The 25267-nt window shown below is 49.7% G+C and overlaps 1 protein-coding gene across 1 annotated transcript in view; it reads left to right on the top strand.

Annotated features, from left to right (window-relative positions):
* The window catches only part of LOC131195100 (uncharacterized), a 101210-nt gene that overhangs the window by 48919 nt on the left and 27024 nt on the right, over nt 1-25267 (top strand). The window contains exons 10-20 of the mRNA XM_058176729.1: nt 9868-10041; nt 10699-10872; nt 11578-11751; nt 12425-12598; nt 13298-13471; nt 14253-14426; nt 15129-15302; nt 17791-17964; nt 18646-18819; nt 19492-19665; nt 20367-20540. Of these exons, the coding sequence (XP_058032712.1) occupies nt 9868-10041; nt 10699-10872; nt 11578-11751; nt 12425-12598; nt 13298-13471; nt 14253-14426; nt 15129-15302; nt 17791-17964; nt 18646-18819; nt 19492-19665; nt 20367-20540 (1914 nt within the window). The remainder of the gene's footprint in view (nt 1-9867; nt 10042-10698; nt 10873-11577; nt 11752-12424; nt 12599-13297; nt 13472-14252; nt 14427-15128; nt 15303-17790; nt 17965-18645; nt 18820-19491; nt 19666-20366; nt 20541-25267) is intronic.

Genomic DNA, 25267 nt, shown 5'->3' with positions numbered 1-25267 from the left:
CAACTATTCCCTTGACCCGGACGGCATCAGACCCTACAAGGTGACCGGTGGCTGGTTTCAATTTTTTTCACTACCAGTTCTGTGGGTGTGGCTTTGTGGGCGTGGCAGGGGAAGGATGCTGTAAAGTCCTCACCCCCCAACCTGCTTTCCAGCTCCTTTCTCCTGTGCAGGCCAACAAAAGAAGACCCAGGAGGCAGAGAATAAGATGGGGGCGGGGCCAGTCAGAAGTGGTATTTATGGTTCTCGGAAGTACTCAAAAATTTCCACTACCGGTTTTCCAGAACTGGTCAGAACCTGCTGAATAACACCTCTGAAGGTGATGCCCCTCACCTTCCCCTGCCGGGAGGAGGGGGAGGGGGACATTCTCATCTAGTTTGGAGGTGAGTTGGAGGGGAGGAGAGGGCTGGGGGGCAGCTGGGACTGCCCCTCCTCCCCTGTCTGTCTGGAGGCTTGGAGGAGTTCCAACGAAGCTCATTTTGAGGATGATGAGTTCTGGACGCTAGGCATGGGCATCGGTGAGTTAATAATAATAATAATAATAATAATAATAATAATAATAATAATAATAATAATAATAATAATAATAATAATAATAATAATAATAATTTAATTTCTATACCGCCCTTCTCCCGAAGGACTCAGGGCGGTTTACAGCCAACTAAAACAACGGTAAATAAATACAATAACAATTAAAAACAATTTTAAAAAACCTATTCAATTTGGCCCAATTAATTAAAATATACAATAAAACCCTAAAACCCCCATTAAAATTAGTAATAAATATCTATTTTATGCCAGTCCTGCACGAGAGAATAAATACGTCTTCAGCTCGCGGCGAAAGGTCCGGGGGTCAGGAAGCTGTGGAAGTCCTGGGGGAAGCTCATTCCAGAGGGTAGGGGCCCCCACAGAGAAGGCTCTCCCCCTGGGGGCCACCAGCCGACATTGTTTGGCCGACGGCACCCTGAGGAGGCCCTCCCTATGGGAGCGCACAGGTCGATGGAAGGCAAACGGTAGCAGCAGGCGGTCCCGTAAATAGCCCGGTCCTAAGCCATGGAGCGCTTTAAAGGTGGTGAGCAACACCTTGAAGTGGACCCGGAAGACCACAGGAAGCCAGTGCAGCCTGCGCAGGAGAGGTGTTATATGGGAGCCATGAGTGGCTCCCTCTATCACCCGCACAGCCGCATTCTGGACCAACTGGAGCCTCGGGGGGCTCCTCAAGGGGAGCCCCATGTAGAGAGCATTACAGTAATCCAGGCGAGAAGTGACGAGAGCATGAGTGACTGTGCATAAGGAATCCCGGTCTAGAAAAGGGCGCAACTGGCAGATCAGGCGTACCTGATAGAAAGCTCTCCTGGAGATGGTCGTCAGATGTTCTTCAAAGGACAACCGTCCATCCAGCCTAAGTTGCGCACCCTCTCCATTGGGGCCAACCGTCCCCTTTGCTGGCTGCTATTTATTTATTTATTTATTTTTCATATTTATATACCGCCCTATCTCCCTAAGGACTCAGGGCGGTTCACAGGCAGTTAAAATACATATAAATACAGATTAAAACGACAATTAAAAAACTTATTCTAAAGCCCAAATCATTAAAAACAGTATAAATAATAAAAAACCCCTTAAAACCAATTACTTTAAAACCTAATCCAGTCCCGTGCAGATGAATAAGTATGTTTTAAGCTCGCGACGAAAGGTTCGGAGATCCGGAAGTTGACGAAGTCCTGGAGGGAGTTCGTTCCAGAGGGTGGGAGCCCCCACAGAGAAGGCCCTTTCCCTGGGTGTCGCCAGACGGCACTGCCTAGCTGACGGCACCCTGAGGAGTCCCTCTCTGTGAGAGCGCACGGGTCGGTGAGAGGTATTTGGTAGCAGTAGGCGGTCCTGTAAATAACCCGGCCCTATGCCATGGAGCGCTTTAAAGATTATCACCAGCACCTTGAAGCGCACCCGGAAGGTCACAGGTAGCCAGTGCAGTCTGCGCAGGAGAGGTGTCACACGGGAGCCACGAGGGGCTCCCTCTATCACCCGCGCAGCCGCATTCTGGACTAACTGAAGCCTCCGGATGCCCCTCAAGGGGAGCCCCATGTAGAGAGCATTGCAGTAATCCAGGCAAGACGTCACGAGGGCGTGAGTGACCGTGCATAAAGCATCCCGGTCTAGAAAGGGGCGCAACTGGCGCACCAGGCGAACCTGGTGGAAAGCTCTCCCGGAGACGGCCGTCAAATGGTATTCAAAAGACAGCCGTTCATCCAGGAGAACGCCCAGATTGCGCACCCTCTCCATCGGGGCCAGTGACTTGCCCCCAACAGTCAGCCGAGGACTCATCCACAGCCACTCTGTCTTGGAAGGATTGAGCTTGAGCCTGTTTCTCCCCATCCAGACCCGTACGGCTTCCAAACACCGGGACAGCACTTCGATAGCTTCATTGGGGTGGCCCGGTGTGGAAAAGTACAGCTGGGTGTCATCAGCGTACAGCTGGTACCTCACACCGAAGCCACTGATGACCTCACCCAGCGGCTTCATGTAGATGTTGAACAGAAGGGGCGAGAGAATCGACCCCTGCGGCACCCCACAAGTGAGGCGCCTCGGGGCCGACCTCTGCCCCCCTGTCAACACCGTCTGTGACCGGTCGGAGAGATAGTGTCAGGCTACCTCCGACTATAATTAGGAAAGAATTCACCTTGACTTCATTTGGAATAAAGACAAGTACTTTTACTTTTTACAGTCTTGATAGCAGCCAAGCTAAGTTGGATCTGAGACAAAATATGGCTAACATATCATATCCCCCCAATTGTCCCTCCTCCTCCAGGAGGTCAGGCTGGTCTGGTCCAATGCCAGCTCCTTCTCGGCCCCTCGTGGTAATCTTCTTCCCCAGGTCTCTAGATGTCAGTCATCTTAGGAATGCAGTGTCTGTAAGAAAAGCCCGCGCTGATAACACTCAGTCGTTAATCATCCCTCCCCCACTGTTATGTCAGCCGACACTCTTAATAGGCTCCTTTCCCTTACCCTGTACGGTGGTATGATACAACTCATTTCCTTAAAAGTTTTATAATACAGAAATAAACATTTCACATTCTATCTACTAATATAATCATTCAAAAGTATATGAAGATTGGAGTGGAGGCTGACATTCGGCCCTCCTGCAACAAGGACATCAGTCCTAGAAAGAAAAAAGAGAAGTTAGGGTTTGTCAGGATATTTTTATAGAATTGTGCTATCTTTTCCGATGCACGAACATCTTCTTTGTTCACCCATTCAGCTTGGGATAACGGGAAGTGTTTCCAAGCAATAAGATATTGAATTTTATTTCTATGTTTTCTTGAATCTAAAATTTCTTTTATTTCAAAGTGTTGTTCGCCCTCTATGAGAATTGGTATAGGAGGGGGTGTATGGTTAGGACGGAAAGTAGACGTGTGTTCAGGTTTCAGCAAGCTCACATGGAAAACGGGGTGGATTCTCCTAAGTGTTTTTGGTAAATCTAGTTGTACCGTCACGGGTTGATGATTTTACTATGGGGAAAGGTCCCACATATTTGGGTCCAAGTTTCTTAGATTTCTGAGTGGTTTGAAGATATTTGGTGGAAAGATAAACCTTATCGCCCACTTGATATTGTTCTCAGGGACCTTTTTTATCTGCTTGTTTTTATGTGCACGGTGAGCGTCGTCGATCGCCTTGCAGTCATTTTCCATGTGCTTTGTATTTGATCTATCCATTCTGACAAAGAGGAAACAGTAGTTTCTTCCTTTGGGAGTTCCGAGATAGGAACAAAATCTTGACCTGAAGCTATTTTAAAGGAGTAAATTGTGCTACTATGAATTGAGTTGTTGTAGGCAACTTCAGCAAAAGGTAAGAGATCTGCCCAATTGTCTTGCTGGTAGTTAACATAACATCGCAGATATTGTTCTAGTACAGAGTTCGAACGCTCACAGCTTCCATTAGTTTGGGGATGATGGGAGGAGCTTAATCCTTGGCGGAGCCAATGAGTCGTAAAATTCTCTCCAAAATTGAGAAGTGAATTGAACTCCTCGATCTGAAATGATGCGATCAGGAACTCCGTGGAGTCTATAAATGTGTTGTACAAACAACCTTGCTAGAGTCTTTGAGGAGGGTATTTTTGAACATGGGATAAAATGGACTTGTTTGGAGAAAAGGTCAGTTACAACCCATATAACTGTATTGCCTGAACTTTCAGGTAATTCCACTATGAAATCCATGGATATTTCTTTCCATGGGGTTCCTGGACTGGCTACCGTTTGAAGTAGTCCAGGAGGTTTTCCCGGAGGCCTTTTGGATGATGCATAAATAGGGCAACTTGCTACATATGCTTGAATGTCTTTTTTAAGACTTGGCCACCAAAATTGTCTTTTAAGAAGATGCAAAGTTTTCACAAATCCAAAATGTCCTGCCATTTTGGCATCATGGCATCGTTGTAGGATGGTTTCTCTGAGTGATAGAGGAACATATAGTTTTGTTCCAATCCAAGCTAGTCCATCACGGAGTGTGCATTCATGGGAATGCGCTAAGTACCAGTCATCGGTGTTTAAAGCTTCTTTAAACGACTTGGTCAGTTCATCTGGGAGTGAGGGGTCAGCTTTGGAGTGGCTTCTAGTTATTGCTGGGGCTGCCAACTGTTGCACGGGAAGTATTGGTCGAACCACCTCGGAGCGAGTGCAATTGTATTGGGGCAAACGTGAGAGAGCATCCGCTAAGAAGTTTTTCCCCCCAGGAATGTAATGTAAAGTGAAATTAAAGCGGTTAAAATATTGAGCCCAGCGGGCTTGTTTAGGTGAAAGTTTTCTAGGAGTCTTTAGAGCTTCTAGATTTTTGTGATCAGTCCAAACTTCAAAAGGATGATTTGAACCTCTAAGAATTGTCTCCATGTCCAGAGCCCAATGAACTGCAAATGCTTCCTTTTCCCAAATAGCCCACCGCCTTTCAGTTTCAGTCAATTTTCGAGAAGTGAAAGCACAGGGTTGTAGTTTACCATCAGCATTGTTTTGGAATAAAACGGCTCCGACTGCTACATCACTTGCATCAGCTTGTATTACAAAAGGAACATCCATGTCAGGGTGCTTTAAAATAGGTTCGGCGGCAAAGAGTCGTTTCAATTTTTCAAATGCTGCCTGACATTCCATTGTCCATTCGAGAGGTAATGATGGTTTGGGTTTCGTGTCTCCTTTAGTTTTCAAGAGGTTGGTGATTGGTAAAGCAATTTGAGCAAAGGAGGGGATGAATTGACGATAGAAATTTGCGAATCCTAAAAAACTTTGGAGTTGCTTCTGTGTGCGTGGGGGGGCCCATTCCAAGACAGCTTTCACTTTTTCTGGATCCATTTCTAACCCATCAGCTGAAATGCGATACCCTAAGTAGTCTATTTTGGTTTGATGGAAATCACATTTGGATAGCTTGCAATATAGTTCTGCAGATAATAACTTTTTGAGAACAGCTCTTACTAGTTTAATATGTTCTTCCAGTGTTTCTGTATAGATAAGTATGTCGTCAAGGTAGACAAGAACTCCTTTGAACAAATGCTGATGGAGTATTTCATTTATTAGTTGCATAAAACTGCGGCGCCCCTGCAGTCCAAAGGGCAGTACTGAAACTGGAAACATCCTAGTGGACAGTTGAAAGCGGTTTTCCATTCATCCCCTCTTTATACGAACTCTGTAGTAGGCTTCTCAGGTCCAGTTTGGTGAAGAATTTTCCTTCGCTAAATGTGCTAACATATCTTTCATGAGTGGCATGGGGTATATGTTTTGGTGCAGCGTTTAGGTTCCTATAGTCAACTATAAGACGAAAGGAGCCATCTTTCTTTTCCCGAACATCACTGGCGCAGCCAATGAGGTCTAGCCGGTTGGATAAACCCCGCTCTAGGTTTTTGTCTATGAATTTCGTAGCTCCCCAATTCCTTTTGGGTCATGGGATAAGCTTTTGGTTTTGGAAGCTTTACCCCGGAAGGATGTCTATGGCACAGTCAATAGGCCTATGGGGAGGAAGTACGCCTGATGCTTTCTCACTAAAGACTTCTCGCAAGTCCCAGTATTCCTTGGGTATTCTCTCCTCCCGTCTATCCGTTCGATCATTGCCCCAACGTATCCTGGTGCATGGCCATGGTAGATCCTTCTTGGGTTCCCCTTTTCCTTTTAATGTTTTGGAGCGGAAACGTGGGACTCCCGTTCTCCAGTTAATATGGGGTTCCATTTCAACCATGACAGGCCTAGCAACAGGGGTTGGTCCATTCCTGGGGCTACTATGAAGTTCAGAATTTCGCGGTGGTCTCCTATTATCATTTCTATGGGTTCTGTTACGAAATGGGGGTCCTCCCCCTGCCACAGAGTCATCCAACTGGGCAAACGCTATGGGCCTACTTAGGGTTCTCAATCTTAGTTCCATTTTTTCTACTAGTTCGGGACTGACCATGCATCTAGTACACCCAGAATCGAGTAGTGCTAGCAGTTCCCTCTTATTACCCGAAGAGGGTACATGTAAATTGACTGGAATGTCCAAGGGCCCCGTGCCCAACTCACCAGAAGGTCTTCATCGGACTCTGATGTGGTTTTGCTGTCGTCAGTATCGGTCGACGCTTCGCCTTCCTCCTTGATGGGCGTGCCCTTCTTGGCAACGCCCTCCCCCACTTTTGCCGGTTTACGCGCCTTAGCCGCTGGTTTCACTGGTTCCTTTTCACCACCAGAGGTCGTGCTTGGTATCAACTTAACCCTACAGTCGGCTGCTCGGTGGCCTTCTTTTCCACATCTGTAGCACGCAGACGAACGTGGTCTTCCTCCCTCCAATCTAGGGACGTCCCTATAGGTGCCTCCTGGAGAACGGCCAAGGGATGGCCCTCCAGTGCGCTGTCTTCTGCCACGGTCCTTCACTAGTTCGATTTCCATCTCTGCTGCCAGGGTGTACCAGCCATACAGCGTAGTTGGAGAGGCTCGTGCTCGACACAGTTCGTAGAGATCTCCATTCAGACCATCTTTGAAAATGTCCACAAGGGTCACCTCCGACCACCCTCTCATCAAGGGAACTAAATCACTGAACTCCTGGTTATAATCAGCCACCGGTCTCCTCCCTTGCCTGATGGTTTTCATTCGACCTTTGGCCTTTTGCTCTGCCAGGGGGTCCTCAAACCTCCTCCTCAGTGCAGTCATAAAATGCTCGTAGTTTTGCAGTAAGGGGGAGTGGTTGGTATATAACGACATATACCATGCAGCTGCTCTTCCGGTCAAATTGTGGGTCACAGCTCTCACTTGTGCTGCCTGTGACCAATAATCTTCCCCCCAGTCTATCATGTGGTCATTCACTTTCGCCAGGAACAGTCCCAACTCCTTCGCATTTCCATCAAATTTCTCTGATATGGGGGGAATTTTTGGCTTTTTCCTTCCCCTGCGCAGCCTTGCTTGGTCAGCAGGTGGCGCGCGGCCCCCATCCAATTCAGCTTCCTCTGGGGAGAGGGTTCCCGGCTCTGGCTCTTCAGAAATCTCACCGCCCTGGGAATCACCTCTAGCTGGCCCCTTTGTATTATCTTCCTCCCACCTGGAGGACCGAATAGGGGATTCATACCTTTGGCGAGCTGCTTGCCTTACTTTCACTTCACGGAAAAGACGCAAGGCTTCCTCCAACTGGAGTTTGTCCCTTATCTCTTGTTCTGCTTCCGAAAGTCTTTCTTTTTCTTTTTTCTTTTTCCTTTTAGTTACTCCAGAGGGAAGCTCTTCGGTGCTTGGTTTCCACCCTTCCTCTTCCAGCTTTAATTGCTCTGCCCACCGAGCTCTGCAATCTTCCAGCTCAGGGTTAAAAGTGTCAGCAGAAATTCCTCCGGACGCCTCCCCCAGCTCAGCCGGCAGCTGGCCTTCCATCACATTTGGGTTTTCTCCCCCCCCCCGGTATTGCGATTGCAATCCTGGTTGGTAGACATGATGATGAGATCCAACTTAATGTCAGGCTACCTCCGACTATAATTAGGAAAGAATTCACCTTGACTTCATTTGGAATAAAGACAAGTACTTTTACTTTTTACAGTCTTGATAGCAGCCAAGCTAAGTTGGATCTGAGACAAAATATGGCTAACATATCATATCCCCCCAATTGTCCCTCCTCCTCCAGGAGGTCAGGCTGGTCTGGTCCAATGCCAGCTCCTTCTCGGCCCCTCGTGGTAATCTTCTTCCCCAGGTCTCTAGATGTCAGTCATCTTAGGAATGCAGTGTCTGTAAGAAAAGCCCGCGCTGATAACACTCAGTCGTTAATCATCCCTCCCCCACTGTTATGTCAGCCGACACTCTTAATAGGCTCCTTTCCCTTACCCTGTACGGTGGTATGATACATCTCATTTCCTTAAAAGTTTTATAATACAGAAATAAACATTTCACATTCTATCTACTAATATAATCATTCAAAAGTATATGAAGATTGGAGTGGAGGCTGACAGATAGGAGGAGAACCACCGATAAACGGTGCCTCCCACTCCCAATCCCTCCAACCGGCGCAGCAGGATACCATGGTCGATGGTATCGAAAGCCGCTGAGAGGTCTAATAGGACCAGGACAGAGGAACAACCCCTATCCCTGGCCCTCCAGAGATCATCCACCAACGCGACCAAAGCCGTCTCCGTGCTGTAACCGGGCCGGAAACCGGACTGGAACGGGTCCAGATAGACAGTTTCATCCAGGTGCAGGGGAACCTGATATGCCACCATACTCTCTACAACCTTCGCCGCGAAGCGAAGGTTGGAGACCGGACGATAATTACCTAAAACAGCCGGGTCCAGGGAGGGCTTCTTGAGGAGGGGCCTCACCACCGCCTCTTTCAAGGCGGCCGGAAAGACTCCCTCCAACAAGGAGGCACTCGTAATCGCCTGGAGCCAGCCTCGTGTCACCTCCTGAGTGGCCAGCACCAGCCAGGAGGGGCACGGGTCCAGTAAACACGTGGTGGCATTCAGCCTACCCAGCAACCTGTCCATGTCCTCGGGAGCCACAGGGTCAAACTCATCCCAGAAAATATCACCAAGACCACCCTCAGACGCCTCATCTGAATCGCCGCAATTTTGGTCTAAACCGTCTCGAAGCTGAACGATTTTATCGTATAGATAACCGTTAAACTCCTCAGCACGTCCCTGCAACGGGTCATCCCGCTCCCCCTGGTGAAGGAGGGAACGGGTCACCCGAAACAGGGCGGCTGGGCGGTTATCTGCCGACGCAATGAGGGAGGAGGCGTAGCAATGCCTCGCTTCCCTCAGTGCCACCAGGTAGGTCCTAGTATAGGCTATAGAATGGGAATAGAATGGAATGGAAGAGGAAATAAAATAGAATGGAATAGGGAATAGGGAATGAGGAGAAGAGAGGAGAAAATAGAATGGAATGGAACGGGAACAGGAACCGGAATAGGAATAGAGCTGCAAGGGACCTTGAAGGCCTTCTAGACCAACCCTCTGCTCAACCAGGAGAACCTATACCATTTCAGGCAAGTGGCTGCCTAATGTCTTCTTAAAAGACTCCAGTGACTGGATTGATCGGGATTGACATTCTCATTGCCCCACGGTGTGTGGGGAGATGGGAGGCAGCTGGAAGGGGGCACCTGGCTTTGGAAAGCTGAGCTGCATAGCCCCTTCCAGGGGGAGAAGTGAAAAGCTGGAAGCAAGCAGGGAGAATCTAAGCAGAGGCAGGTGGGGGGGGGGGCTTCGCAAGCAATTTGCTTCTGAGACCCCTGACCCTTGTTCAGTTGTGAGCCACTGAGACTCACCGCTGGCAAGATGGGTAGTGTATAAATTTAATAAATAACAAGAGGAACTGAGCTGCCTCCCAAGGGAAGACGATGAGGGAAGTTTGGTTCCCTGGAATTATCGGGTGAATTCCTTTTTCCTGCCTGCTTTGCTAGTCCTCTTCACCTACGACGGACACAGCGATGGGAAGAAGTCTGTTTCCCCCTTTATCTTCAGGGGCAAATCTTACCAGGTATGCGCCACTGATGGGCGCCCAGACGGCTACTGCTGGTGCTTGACTCCTGCCAACCTTGACCAGGACAAGAAATATGGCTTCTGCCCGAATAGACGTACATGGGATCGGGGCACGTGGGGTTGAGGGGGTGCGGTGTGGTGCTCAGGGACATCCTCAGACCTGGCATCACAAAGGGGGGCTGCAGCTGCACAGACCGGCCAAGATTGTCTCACGTTCAGATTCGGGACCTACCCCCCCCCAAGGCTCCAGGGGGTTCTGCTCAGCTGGGGGTCAAGGCTGACCTCTCCCTATCCCCTCCAGGCATGGCTGCGATTGGAGGGAGTACAGAACAGTCTTTGGACAACTCTGGCTCCCTTGGCCAGGAAAAAGATGAGCCCCATGCCTCAGAGTTGGACATGACTGGTCAAGAGAAAACTTGACCTTCACGTTTGCACATGTGCCCCCCCACACACACACACCGTGTGTTGGGAGGCCTCTCCGGCAGCCCAGGAGAATGGGTGCTTTCCTCAGAAGGGTGAAGGGCAGTGGGGGGAGGGGGATGACCCAGGGACCACAATGATTGAGGGCCCTACGCAAGAGTTTGAAAGCTGGACCCTGGTCCTGACTGTTGCAAGTTTGTTGGTGCAGAGCCCACCTACCATCCCTGACTGTCTCCCATTCAGCTTCGGGACCTGTCCCCAAGGCTCCAGGGGTTCTGCTCAGCTGGTGATACAGCGGCAGCCCAAGTCTGGCCCCTCCGTATCTCATCCAGGCACTGCCATGATTGGAGGGCACTCCAAGGGCAAGCCCTGCTCCTTCCCCTTCAAGTTCCAGGGCAAGATGTACAGCAGCTGCACCACGGATGGACGCTCTGATGGGAAGCTCTGGTGCGCCACCACCAGTGACTACGATGCAGACAAGAAGTGGTACTTTTGCCCTGACCAAGGTATGGGGGAAGCCTGTCTCTCTGCCCTCCTTATGGGGAGGACTCAGCACACCCACCCACAGGGCATGATAAAAACAGTGAGTTGATCAACTGACAGCCCGAGTGCTGCAGGATGGGGTGAGCTCCCATTGGTTCCTCCAGCTCTTTTCCACCCAGCAATTGGAAAGAAGGCAAATATGAATAGATAAATAGGTACCATTTCCATGCACCTTTGGTGTACACTTTTGCTGGCCTCCTGGCTACAGAAACGTCTTTGGACAACTCCGGCTCCCTTGGCCAGGAAACATATGAGCCCCATGCCTCAGAGTTGGACATGACTGGTCAAGAGAAAACTTGACTTTTACATTTGCACATGTGCCCACACACACACACACACACACACACACACACACACACACACACACACTCCGTGTGTTGGGAGGCCTCTCCGGCAGCCCAGGAGAATGGGTGCTTTCCTCAGAAGGGGGAAGGGCAGTGTGGGGAGGGGGATGACCCAGGGGCCACAATGATTGAGGGCCCTACGCAAGAGTTTGAAAGCTGGACCCTGGTCCTGACTGTTGCAAGTTTGTTGGTGCAGAGCCCACCTACCATCCCTGACTGTCTCCCATTCAGCTTCGGGACCTGCTGCCCACAAGGCTCCAGGAGGTTCTGCTCAGCTGGTGATACAGCGGCAGCCCAAGTCTGGCCCCTCCGTATCTCATCCAGGCCCTGCCATGATTGGAGGGCACTCCAAGGGCAAGCCCTGCTCCTTCCCCTTCAAGTTCCAGGGCAAGATGTACAGCAGCTGCACCACGGACGGACGCTCTGATGGGAAGCTCTGGTGCGCCACCACCAGTGACTACGATGCAGACAAGAAGTGGTACTTTTGCCCTGTCCAAGGTATGGGGGAAGCCCATTTTTACTGCCCCCCCTGGTGGGGAGGACTCAGCACACCCACCCACAGGGCTTGATAACTCAGCCATTAAAAACACTGAGTTTGTCAGCTGATAGCCCGAGTGCTGCAGGATGGGGTGAGCTCCGTTCCTTACTCCAACTTCTTTCCCCCCAGCAATTCGTATGCAGGCAAATATGAGTAGATAAATAGGTACCATTTCCATGCGTCTTTGCTGACCACATGGCCACAGAAAAGTCTTTGGACAACTCTGGCACCCTTGACCAGGAAACAGATGAGCCCCATGCCTCAGAGTTGGACATGACTGGTCAAGAGAAAACTTGACCTTCACGTTTGCACATGTGCCCCCCCACACACACACACCGTGTGTTGGGAGGCCTCTCCGGCAGCCCAGGAGAATGGGTGCTTTCCTCAGAAGGGTGAAGGGCAGTGGGGGGAGGGGGATGACCCAGGGACCACAATGATTGAGGGCCCTACGCAAGAGTTTGAAAGCTGGACCCTGGTCCTGACTGTTGCAAGTTTGTTGGTGCAGAGCCCACCTACCATCCCTGACTGTCTCCCATTCAGCTTCGGGACCTGCTGCCCACAAGGCTCCAGGAGGTTCTGCTCAGCTGGTGATACAGCGGCAGCCCAAGTCTGGCCCCTCCGTATCTCATCCAGGCACTGCCATGATTGGAGGGCACTCCAAGGGCAAGCCCTGCTCCTTCCCCTTCAAGTTCCAGGGCAAGATGTACAGCAGCTGCACCACGGATGGACGCTCTGATGGGAAGCTCTGGTGCGCCACCACCAGTGACTACGATGCAGACAAGAAGTGGTACTTTTGCCCTGACCAAGGTATGGGGGAAGCCTGTCTCTCTGCCCTCCTTATGGGGAGGACTCAGCACACCCACCCACAGGGCATGATAAAAACAGTGAGTTGATCAACTGACAGCCCGAGTGCTGCAGGATGGGGTGAGCTCCCATTGGTTCCTCCAGCTCTTTTCCACCCAGCAATTGGAAAGAAGGCAAATATGAATAGATAAATAGGTACCATTTCCATGCACCTTTGGTGTACACTTTTGCTGGCCTCCTGGCTACAGAAACGTCTTTGGACAACTCCGGCTCCCTTGGCCAGGAAACATATGAGCCCCATGCCTCAGAGTTGGACATGACTGGTCAAGAGAAAACTTGACTTTTACATTTGCACATGTGCCCACACACACACACACACACACACACACACACACACACACACTCCGTGTGTTGGGAGGCCTCTACGGCAGCCCAGGAGAATGGGTGCTTTCCTCAGAAGGGGGAAGGGCAGTGGGGGGAGGGGGATGACCCAGGGGCCACAGTGATTGAGGGCCCTACGCAAGAGTTTGAAAGCTGGACCCTGGTCCTGACTGTTGCAAGTTTGTTGGTGCAGAGCCCACCTACCATCCCTGACTGTCTCCCATTCAGCTTCGGGACCTGCTGCCCACAAGGCTCCAGGAGGTTCTGCTCAGCTGGTGATACAGCGGCAGCCCAAGTCTGGCCCCTCCGTATCTCATCCAGGCCCTGCCATGATTGGAGGGCACTCCAAGGGCAAGCCCTGCTCCTTCCCCTTCAAGTTCCAGGGCAAGATGTACAGCAGCTGCACCACGGACGGACGCTCTGATGGGAAGCTCTGGTGCGCCACCACCAGTGACTACGATGCAGACAAGAAGTGGTACTTTTGCCCTGTCCAAGGTATGGGGGAAGCCCATTTTTACTGCCCCCCCTGGTGGGGAGGACTCAGCACACCCACCCACAGGGCTTGATAACTCAGCCATTAAAAACACTGAGTTTGTCAGCTGATAGCCCGAGTGCTGCAGGATGGGGTGAGCTCCGTTCCTTACTCCAACTTCTTTCCCCCCAGCAATTCGTATGCAGGCAAATATGAGTAGATAAATAGGTACCATTTCCATGCGTCTTTGCTGACCACATGGCCACAGAAAAGTCTTTGGACAACTCTGGCACCCTTGACCAGGAAACAGATGAGCCCCATGCCTCAGAGTTGGACATAGAATAGAATAGAATAGAATAATTTAATTTCTATACCGCCCTTCTCCCGAAGGACTCAGGGCGGTTTCCAGCCAGGTAAAAACACAATAAAACATACAATATGACTGGTCAAGAGAAAAATTGTCCTTTATGTTTGCATATGTGCCCTCATACACACATACACACACACATACATACACACCAAGTACGTTGGGAGGCCTCTCCAGCAACCCAAGAGAATGGGTGCTTTCCTCAGAAGGGGGAAGGGCAGTGAGGGGAGGGGGATGACCCAGGGGCCATAATGATTGAGGGCCCTACACAACAATCTGAAAGCTGGATCTGGTTTGCAGCTGCAGAGCCTACAGACCATCCCTGATTGTCTCCCATTCAGCTTTGGGAGCTGCCCCCCCCCCCAAGGCTCCAGGGGGTTCTGCTCAGCCGATGTAACAGTTGGAGGCCAAGGCTGACCTCTCCCTCCCCCCTCCAGGCCCGGCCGTGTTTGGAGGGAACTCCCAGGGCAAGCCCTGCTCTTTCCCCTTCAAGTTCCTGGGCCAGATGTACAGCAGCTGCACCACGGACGGACGCTCTGATGGGAAGCTCTGGTGCGCCACCACCAAAGACTATGATGCAGACAAGAAGTGGGGCTTTTGCCCTGTCCAAGGTATGGGGGAAGCCCCTTTTACTGCCCCCCTGGTGGGGAGGACTCAGCACACCCACCCACAGGGCTTGATAACTCAGCCATTAAAAACACTGAGTTTGTCAGCTGATAGCCCGAGTGCTGCAGGATGGGGTGAGCTCCGTTCCTTGCTCCAGCTTCTTTCCCCCCAGCAATTCGTATGCAGGCAAATATGAGTAGATAAATAGGTACCTTTTCCATGTGCCTTTGGTGTACACATTTGCTGACCTGGCTACAGAAATGTCTTTGGACAACTCCGGCTCCCTTGGCCAGGAAACAGATGAGCCCCATGCCTCAGAGTTGGACATGACTGGTCAAAGAGAATAATTGACCTTTACTTTTGTACATGCACATGCACACACATACACACACATACACCCCCCCCCCAAGTGTGTTGGGAGGACTCTCTGGCAGCCCAGGAGAATGGGTGCTTTCCTCAGAAGCGGAAGGGCACTGAGGGGAGGAGGATGACCCAGGGGCCACGATGATTGAGGGCCATACGCAAGCGTTTGAAAGCTGGACCCCGGTCCAGCTTCAATTGCCGGTTTGTGGCTGCAGAGCCCACAGACCATCCCTGACTGTCTCCCATTCCGCTTCGGGACCTGCCCCCCTCCAAGGCTCCAGGGGGTTCTGCTCTGCCGGTGCAACAGTTGGGGGCCAAGGCTGACCTCTTCCTCCCCACTCTAGGCCCGGCCGTGTTTGGAGGGAACTCCCAGGGCAAGCCCTGCTCCTTCCCCTTCAAGTTCCTGGGCCAGATGTACAGCAGCTGCACCACAGATGGACGCTCTGATGGGAAGCTCTGGTGCGCCACCACCAAAGACTATGATGCAGATTTGAAATGGGCCTTTTGTCCTGACCACGGTATGGGGGAAGCCCCTTTCACTACCCCCCTGGGAAGCTGGTGGGAAGGGGACTCAGCACACCCAGCCACAGGGCCTGATAGATCAGCCGTTAAAGACTCCCTTAGCATACAGCCATGCTGGCCACATGATCATGGAGAATGTCTTTGGATAACAGTGGCTTCTCAACCAAGAAACAGAGTGGAGTCCTGGTTCCTTGAGTCGGACGGGACTGGACAAGAAATCCTTGACCTTTACGTCTATGGAGATTCTCAGTCATCCAGGTTGCTCCAAAAGTGCTTTTGCAAAAGGCAACTGGCCTTTCTTTTTTTCTTCCTTGAAGACCTTTTGCTTCTCGTCCCAGAAACTTCTTCAGTTCTGACTGGTGAACTTTTCTATAAGGTTGGATAAACAGAGGCATAGAATCAAGATCACATGAAGTACTAGCGCTGCCTTATAAAACTACACCTGAAATACTGCAACCAATTTTGGTCACCACACTATAAAAAAGATGTTGTGACCTTGCAAAAGTTCAGAGAAGAGCAACTAAGATGATCAAAGTCCTGGAGACGAAACCATTTGAAGAACGGCTGCAGGATCTGGGTAGGGCTAGTCTAAAGAAAAGAAGATTTAGGGCTGACCTGATAAGAATGTTCCAGTATTTGAGGAACTGCCACAAAGAGGAGGGGGTCAAATTATTCTCCAAAGCACCAGAAGGCAGGAAGCAAGAAGCAAAACTAATCAAGGAGAGAAACAACCTGGAATTAAGGAGAAACTTCCTGACAGTGAGAAAAATGAACCAGTGGAACTGCTTGCCTCCAGAAGATGTGGGTGGTCCATCACTGGAGGTTTTTAAGAAGAGACGTCACTTGTCTGAAATGATATAGGGCCTCCTGCTTGAGCAGGTGGTTGGACTAGAAGACCTCCAAGGTCCCTTCAGGCTCTTTTCTGGTTACGATTCCCATTGGCTGACTTGTTGTTATGGCTATCCCAGCTCATAATTTCTCACACGCTGACACTCGAAGAACCATCAATCAAGAAAAATAAGGCGGACCAGCACTGAATAGAGCAGCCATGAACATCTTCAGATGTTACGATGCATCTTGACCAAAATCAGGATGTGGCAGGAAAGTTTCCCAGGGTCTCTGTTATGAACAAGGAGGACAGTCTCTCGACCCTTTTGAGCTCTGGCTTTGGTGAAGACTCCCGAGAAGACGGTGGACAGCCAAGAAACAAATAGAGGAGGGGAGACGTCATGTCAATGTTGTCACTCAAGACATAAATGACTGTTCTATTTTCTCCTCTCCTCTCTCTCCTCTCCTCTCCTCTCCTGTCCCCTCCTCTCCTCTCCTTTCCTTTCCTCTCCTCTCCTCTCCTCTCCTCTCCTCTCCTCTCCTCTCCCCACCCCTCCCCTCCCCTCTCCTCCTCTCCTCTCCTCTGATCTCATCTCCCCTACTCTACACTACTCTACACCACCTACCACCTCTCCTCTCCTCCTCCTCCTCTCTCTCCTCTCTCCTCCTCTCCTCCTCTCCTCTCCTCTCCTCCTCTCCTCCTCTCTCCTCCTCTCCTCCTCTCCTCTCCTCTCCTCTCTCTCCCCTACTCTACTCCTCCTCTCTCTCCTCCTCCTCCTCCTCTCCCCTCCTCTCCTCTCCTCTCCTCTCCTCTCCTCTCCTCTCCTCTCCTCTGCTGAAGAATGAAAGGATTTCTATTCCTTGCAGACAGTTGCTCATTAGCAGCCTTTGAGAGCCATTGAGGACACTTGGAGGTTTATCTGTGCCCTCAAGGTCACCTGAAGAGTACAAGAGGGTGTGGAGCCTTCTTGGAACTGCTGAATGAACTGTGTTGTAGATGGGTGGTGTTGTAACACACACACACACACACACACCATTGAGAGAGGGTTGTTCAATCTTAATGTAGATGGCCTCTTTGATCCCTTTTTCAATAGAGTGGTCCTCTCTATCCAGAAAATGGATTTGCTGTCTTCAAAAGATTGTCTTTCAAATGCAGGTGGATTGCTAAATCTTGTCCTGATGGGTTTTTCCTCCCATGTTGTTCCATGCATTTAGAAGTGATTGTCTTGTTTTTCCAGTGTATAGTCCTGCACGTGTCTCACTGCGTTGTGCTACATATATCACATTGCTCTATTGGTGTCAGTGTGTTATATCCTTGGGGTGGACAAGCTTCTGCCTTAGTGTATTTTTGCATTATGTGCAAATATGTATATTCTGTTGGTTATATTTATCTTTGCACACAGTCCACACACAGAAGGGGGAAGGGCAGTGAGGGGAGGGTGATGACCCAGGGGCTATAATGATTGAGGGCCCTACACAAGACTTTCAAAGCTGGAACCTGGTCCAGCCTCTGTTGCCAGTTTGCGGCTGCAGAGCCCACAGGCCATCCCTGTCTTCCATTCAGCTTTGGGACCTGTCCCCCCAAGGCTCCAGGGGGTTCTGCTCACTGGGTACAACAGTTGGGCGCCAAGGCTGACCTCTCCCTCCTCCATCCAGGCCCAGCTGTGATTGGAGGGAACTCCCATGGCAAACCTTGCTCCTTCCCCTTCAAATTCCTGGGCCAGATGTACAGCACCTGCACCACAGATGGACGCTCTGATGGGAAGCTTTGGTGCGCCACCACCAGAGACTATGATGCAGATTGGAAGTGGGGCTTTTGCCCTGTCCAAGGTATGGGGGAAGCCCCTTTCACTGCCCCTCTGGTGGGGAGGATTCAGCACACCCACCCACAGGGCTTGATAACTCAGCCTTAAAAACACTGATAGCCCGAGTGCTGCAGGATGGGGTGAGCTCCCGTTCCTTGCTCCAGCTCCTTTTCACCAAGCAATTTGTATGCAGGCAAATATGAGTAGATAAATAGGTACCATTTCCATGCGTCTTTGGTGTACACATTTGCTGACCATATGGCCACAGAAAAGTCATTGGACAACTCTGGCACCCTTGGCCAGCAAACAGATGAGCACCATGCCTCAGAGTTGGACATGACTGGTCAAGAGAAAAATTGACTTTTACATTTGCACATGTGCCCACACACACAAACACACACACACCAAGTGTGTTGGGAGGCCTCTCTGGCAGCCCAGGAGAATGGGTGCTTTCCTCAGAAGGGTGAAGGGCAGTGAGGGGAGGGGGATGACCCAGGGGCCACAATGATTGAGGGCCCTATGCAAGACTTTCAAAGCTGGACCCTGGTCCCAACTTTGTTGCAAGTTTGTTGGTGCAGAGCCCACCTACCAGCCCTGACTGTCTCCCATTCAGCTTCAGAACCTGCTGCCCACAAGGCTCCAGGGGGTTCTGCTCAGTCAGTGATACAGCGGCAGCCCAAGTCTGGCCCCTTTGTATCTCATCCAGGCATGGCTGTGATTGGAGGGGACTCCCAGGGCAAGCCCTGCTCCTTCCCCTTCAAGTTCCAGGGCAAGATGTACAGCAGCTGCACCATGGACGGACGCTCTGATGGGAAGCTCTGGTGCGCCACCACCAGCGACTATGATGCAGACAAGAAGTGGTACTTTTGCCCTGACCAAGGTATGGGGGAAGCCTGTCTCTCTGCCTTCCTTCTGGGGAGGATTCAGCACACCCACCCACAGGGCATGATAAAAACTGTGAGTTGGTCAACTGACAGCCCGAGTGCTGCAGGATGGGGTGAGCTCCCATTGGTTCCTCCAGCTCCTTTCCACCCAGCAATTGGAAAGCAGGCAAATATGAATAGATAAATAGGTACCATTTCCATGCGCCTTTGGTGTACACTTTTGCTGACCTCCTGGCTACAGAAACGTCTTTGGACAACTCTGGCTCCCTTGGCCAGGAAACATATGAGCCCCATGCCTCAGAGTGGGACATGACTGGTCAAGAGAAAACTTGACCTTTACATTTGCACATGTGCCCCCCACACACACCCCAAGTGTGTTGGGAGGCCTCTCCGGCAGCCCAGGAGAATGGGTGCTTTCCTCAGATGGGTGAAGGGCAGTGAGGGGAGGGGGATGACCCAGGGGCCACAATGATTGAGGGCCCTATGCAAGACTTTCAAAGCTGGACCCTGGTCCTGACTGTTGCAAGTTTGTTGGTGCAGAGCCCACCTACCAGCCCTGACTGTCTCCCATTCAGCTTCGGGACCTGCTGCCCACAAGGCTCCAGGGGGTTCTGCTCAGTCAGTGATACAGCAGCAGCCCAAGTCTGGCCCCTCCGTATCTCATCCAGGCCCTGCCATGATTGGAGGGCACTCCAAGGGCAAGCCCTGCTCCTTCCCCTTCAAGTTCCAGGGCAAGATGTACAGCAGCTGCACCACGGACGGACGCTCTGATGGGAAGCTCTGGTGCGCCACCACTAGCGACTACGATGCAGACAAGAAGTGGTACTTTTGCCCTGTCCAAGGTATGGGGGAAGCCCCTTTTACTGCCCCCCTGGTGGGGAGGACTCAGCACACCCACCCACAGGGCTTGATAACTCAGCTTTAAAAACACTGAGTTTGTCAGCTGATAGTCTGAGTGCTGCAGGATGGGGTGAGCTCCGTTCCTTGCTCCAGCTTCTTTCCCCCCAGCAATTCGTATGCAGGCAAATATGAGTAGATAAACAGGTACCTTTTCCATGTGCCTTTGGTGTACATTTTTGCTGACCTCCTGGCTACAGAAATGTCTTTGGAGAACTCCGGCTCCCTTGGCCAGGAAACATATGAGCCCCATGCCTCAGAGTTGGACATGACTGGTCAAGAGAAAACTTGAACTTTACGTTTGCACATGTGCCCACACACACACACACACACTCACACACACACCCCAAGTGTGTTGGGAGGCCTCTCTAGCAGCCCAGGAGAATGGGTGCTTTCCTCAGATGGGTGAAGGGCAGTGAGGGGAGGGGGATGACCCAGGGGCCACAGTGATTGAGGGCCCTATGCAAGACTTTCAAAGCTGGACCCTGCTCCTGACTATTGCAAGTTTGTTGCTGCAGAGCCCACCTACCAGCCCTGACTGTCTCCCATTCAGCTTCGGGACCTGCTGCCCACAAGGCTCCAGGAGGTTCTGCTCAGCTGGTGATACAGCGGCAGCCAAAGTCTGGCCTCTCCATTCCAGCTTCAGCCATTGCTGTGTTTGGAGTGAGCTCCCTGGGCAAGCCCTGCTCCTTCCCCTTCAAGTTCCAGGGCAAGATGTACAGCAACTGTACCACAGATGGACGCACTGATGCGAAGCTCTGGTGCGCCACTACCAGTGATTACGATGTGGACAAGAAGTGGGGCTTTTGCCCTGACCAAGGTATGGGGAAGCCCCTTTCACTGCCCCCCTTGGAAGCTGCAGGCGTGGGGTGGGGTGGGGTGGAGCATGGTTTGTGCATGTGTGTTGCTCGGACACATTGCATTATGGATGTGGGCACATGGGGAATAAAAGATTAGCCATCACTGAGTTAGGTCTTTAAAATAAAAGTTGGAAGTCATCTCACCCAGTTTTAATGCTCTATCCACAGACCGCTCCAAGAGAAATCTTATGGTCCCGGTTTTCACAACTTGTAAGTAGCCAAAAATGGCTGTTGTCCCTCCTGCCATTCAGGAAAGCTTTCTTTGGACATAATGAGGAAATTGCGAATTCCATGAGGTCAACAAAGTGCCTGTCCTTTCTTCACCACCCCTGCAAGGCGGCTTTGATACCGTAGGTTCTGCCGACAGCAGTTGCCAGCTGGATTTCGCGAAGCTCCTCTGGAAAGTCCCCCAGAGAATGTACTTCCTTTCTGTCTTTTTCCAAAACAATTAAGTGGAACATGGTTTCTTCCTCTTCTTTATTTTGCTTGGGTCAGCCTGACCCAACTTAAAGGGTACAAACATCATTTTATGGCTCCTTTCCTCAGAACAGGTGTCATACATACTTCCGCTTGTTAAGGGTCTTTCACGGTTAAAATAACTCAGGTTAACTCAGGTCATAGGAAGAGTACAATATGGAGTTACTTAGGCTATGTTCTTTGCAAGAATAATTCCATTTCTCACAATCCTCCCTTTCCCTTCTGGTAAAGTTTATTCCTGTAATTCACCCTATATGTTTTGTAACATAATACAAAGTTATTGTCTACTTAATCTCTTTCCTGGTTCTTCATTTCCCTTCTTCTTCGGTTGAGTCACCTGATAACAATGCTTACAACAATTACAGCATACAGGTGCACACTTAATACAAATACAGGAGATAAGACATATGATTATGACAATAATAATACTTACAAACAGGTCCTTTTACCATGCAAAACTAGACAACCAGGAGGTAAACAACTCCCATATCCCTTTGAAAGCTGTATTATTAGTTACATATGTTAAATGTGTAGTAATATTATGCAAAGCTTTCATTTTAGACTCAATAAATTGCTATTTCGAAACAACACATACCTTGGAATTCCTCGCATCCATGTCCCATTTTTAATAACAGATAATCTAATATAATCCATCGACCTGTGCGCTCTCACAGGGAGGGCCTCCTCAGGGTGCCGTCAGCCAAACAATGTCGGCTGGCAGCCCCCAGGGGGAGGGCCTTCTCGGTGGGGGCTCCTACCCTGTGGAATGAGCTACCTTTGGGGCTACGCCAACTCCCTGACCTCCGGACCTTTAAGCGCGAGCTCAAGACTTTCTTATTTCATCGGGCAGGGTTGGCCTAATTGCAATTTTAACATGGGTGGTTTTATAAGGGTTTTTAACCCTATCTAGACCCGTTCCAGTCCGGCTTCCGACCCGGATACAGCACGGAGACAGCTTTGGTCGCATTGGTGGATGATCTCTGGAGGGCCAGGGACAGGGGATATTCCTCTGCCCTGGTCCTATTAGACCTCTCAGCGGCGTTCGATACCATTGATCATGGTATCCTGCTGCGCCGGTTGGGGGGATTGGGAGTGGGAGGCACCGTATATCGGTGGTTCTCCTCCTATCTCTCCGCCCGGGCGCAGACGGTGTTGACAGGGGGGCAGAGGTCGACCGCGAGGGGCCTCACTTGTGGGGTCCCACAGGGGTCGATTCTCTCGCCCTGCTGTTCAACATCTACATGAAGCCGTTGGGTGAGATCATCAGTGGTTTCGGGTGAGATACCAGCAGTACGCTGATGACACCCAGCTGTACTTTTCCACCCGGACCACCCCAATGAAGTTGTTGAAGTGCTGTCCCGGTGTTTGGAGGCTGTGCGGGTCTGGATGGGGAGAAACAGGCTCAAGCTTAATCCCTCCAAGACGGAGTGGCTGTGGATGCGGCACCCGATTCAGTCAGCTGCAGCCGCGGCTGGCTGTTGGAGGCAGTTACTGGCCCCAAAGGATAGGGTGCGCAACTTGGGTGTCCTTCTGGATGATCGGCTGTCGTTTGAAGATCATTTGACGGCCGTCTCAGGAGGGCCTTCCACCAGGTTCGCCTGGTCTGGCAGTTGCGCCTTCCTTGATCGGGATGCCTTATGCACAGTCACTCATGCGCCTGCCTCTCGCTTGGATTACTGTAATGCTCTCACATGGGGCTCCCCTGAAGTGCGCTCGGAGGCTTCAGCTAGTCCAGAATGCAGCTGCTGGTGATAGAGGAGCTACGTAGCTCCCATGTAACACCGCTCCTGCGCAGACTGCACTGGCTGCCTGTGGCCTTCGGGTGCACTTTAAGGTGTTGGTTACGACCTTTAAAGCGCTCCATGGCTTAGGACCTGGGTACTTACGGGACCGCCTGCTGTTACCATCGCCTCCCACCGACCCGACGCTCCCACAGAGAGGGACTTCTCAGGTGCCGTCCGCCAAACAATGTCGGCTGGCGGCCCCAGGAAGGGCCTTCTCTGTGGGGGCTCCCACACTCTGGAACGAGCTTCCCCCGGGTTTACGCCAAATACCTGACCTTCGGACATTTCGTCGCGAACTCAAGACTCACCTTTTTATCCGCGCAGGGCTGGCTTAAATTGGGATTTTAATCTTAAATTTAGTAATTTTAAACGGGGTTTTTAGTATGGTAAATTTTAATCATTGGGCTAATTTAAATACGTTTTTTAAATCGTATTTTAAATTTGTATATTGTATTGCCGGTTTTTTATTATGCCTGTACATCGCCCTGAGTCCTTCGGGAGAAGGGCGGTATAAAAATCAAATAAACATAAAAACATTTTTATAAGATGTTTTATAGATGGCATTTAGACCCCAAAAAGTTGTCATGTATGTATCCTAATGTACAGGCTAAATGTTGGAGATGCGATTGTGAAGATGCCACTTATTACCATATATGGTGGACTTGTAAAAAAGTTAAAGCATTTTGGATTAAAGTATGGTGGATCATGCAGAATATTTTGAAAAAGAAGATTAAGTTTACTCCGCAGTTCTTTCTACTAGGAATTATTATGGACTGTACAGCTATAGAGACTAAATTGATTTTGAACTTAATAACAGCCGCAAGACTTTTGATTGCTCAGTATTGGAAGAAAGAAGAATTACCTACAATTGAAGAATGGACACTCAAAGTATCAAATTTGGCAGAGATGGCAAAAATCTCCGCTTACTTGAAAGACTATACACTAGAAAAATATATTTTAGAATGGAAAATGTGGATTGATTATATTCAAAATAAGTATCAGATAAAAAAATATCGAATAGCATATGAGTAAATTTAGGAAATATTTTGTATTAGATATATTTTTGAAGGAGAGGGGAATTGAGAGTGTGACTAAGTGTGGTGTGACTAGAGATTATAATTTAGGAATTATTTTAGATTATGATTGTTAGTTTTGATACCCTGCATTTTGTTCTGGGAAGTCGGGGTGAGGGGTGCGGGGTAAGGGGGAGGGGAATTGGGGGGGGGGTTTGGCAGAGATGGAGTGATGGTTAATGTACAGGGTTAATTGAAGATGTATAAATATAATTAATGCAGGGTCGGGTCTGCCCAGTTACCATTTTAGAACGGTGGGGAGGGAGAAAAGAGAGAGTAGGAGGTAGGAAAGAGGAGAAGAGGAAGGAAGAGGGGTAGAAGAGGGAGAAGGAAGGTGTAGGGTGGAGGGAGGAGAGGATGTAGATAAGAGAAGGAGAGGAAGGTTTGGAAAGTAGAAGAAGGTAGAAGAGGGAAGAGTGTTAAAAAGGGGGGTGGTGACTGGGCAAGCCCGACTAATTGTATATAACTGTACATTGGATGAACTATTTGATATGATTGTAAAAATAAAAAAAAATAAAAAAAAATATAAGTAAAAATCAAATCAAATAAATAAATAAAATAAATAAATAAATAACAATCTCCTTTTGGAGTTTTAAAATTTATTGGCCTATTTGAATTAGATTTTTAAAATTGCTTTTAATGTATGTGATGTGTTTCTTTTACCTTGGCTGTAAACCGCCCTGAGTCTTCGGAGAAGGGCGGTATAGAAATATGAAAAATAAATAAATAAATATGGCCGTACGATTCTGCAGAAGAGACTTTCTGATCTCTCCCATTTCATCAGCTAAAGCAGCAATAGCAGATGATGTTTCATTTGTACTCTTTGCTAAAACGCAAGCGAGGTCTCCAGTATGCAAATGCTTATATTGAGTAGCCATCCAAGGAAACATTCCTAAAGGCCCTGCCTGTACCTTATTTAATATCACCACTTCATCACTACATCCGGCATCAAATGCCTCATTTAGTGGAGCTCTTTTACCTCGCTATATCCTTTCCTCCATACGGTCCGAAGGTTACTCTCCCGGCGTTATTGGCCATTTGATAGGTCTCACAGGTTCATAGATAATCAAATGGGATTTCCCAGCCTGGCTTATGTAGCTCCACATGTCCATCTTCATGCACATGTGGCTCATCCCCTGTCTTAGGTATAGTATTTGTAACAATATTATGTGGCATTTGATTACTATGCTAAAGACTAACGTTTATCGTTTCATAGTAAAACTCTGTTTCCTGATTAATATCCTTAAACTGTACAACTGCCATAAAGGTAGTCAGACATCCAATAAGTACATGGACCTCCTACTGCATAAGCATATAAACCACAAAAAAGAAACCATCCTCTAGGTAGGTAAA

Source organism: Ahaetulla prasina, chromosome 3 (genome assembly GCF_028640845.1).
Source record: "Ahaetulla prasina isolate Xishuangbanna chromosome 3, ASM2864084v1, whole genome shotgun sequence".
NCBI lineage: Eukaryota > Metazoa > Chordata > Lepidosauria > Squamata > Colubridae > Ahaetulla > Ahaetulla prasina.
This window is presented reverse-complemented; position numbering and strand designations above follow the sequence as displayed.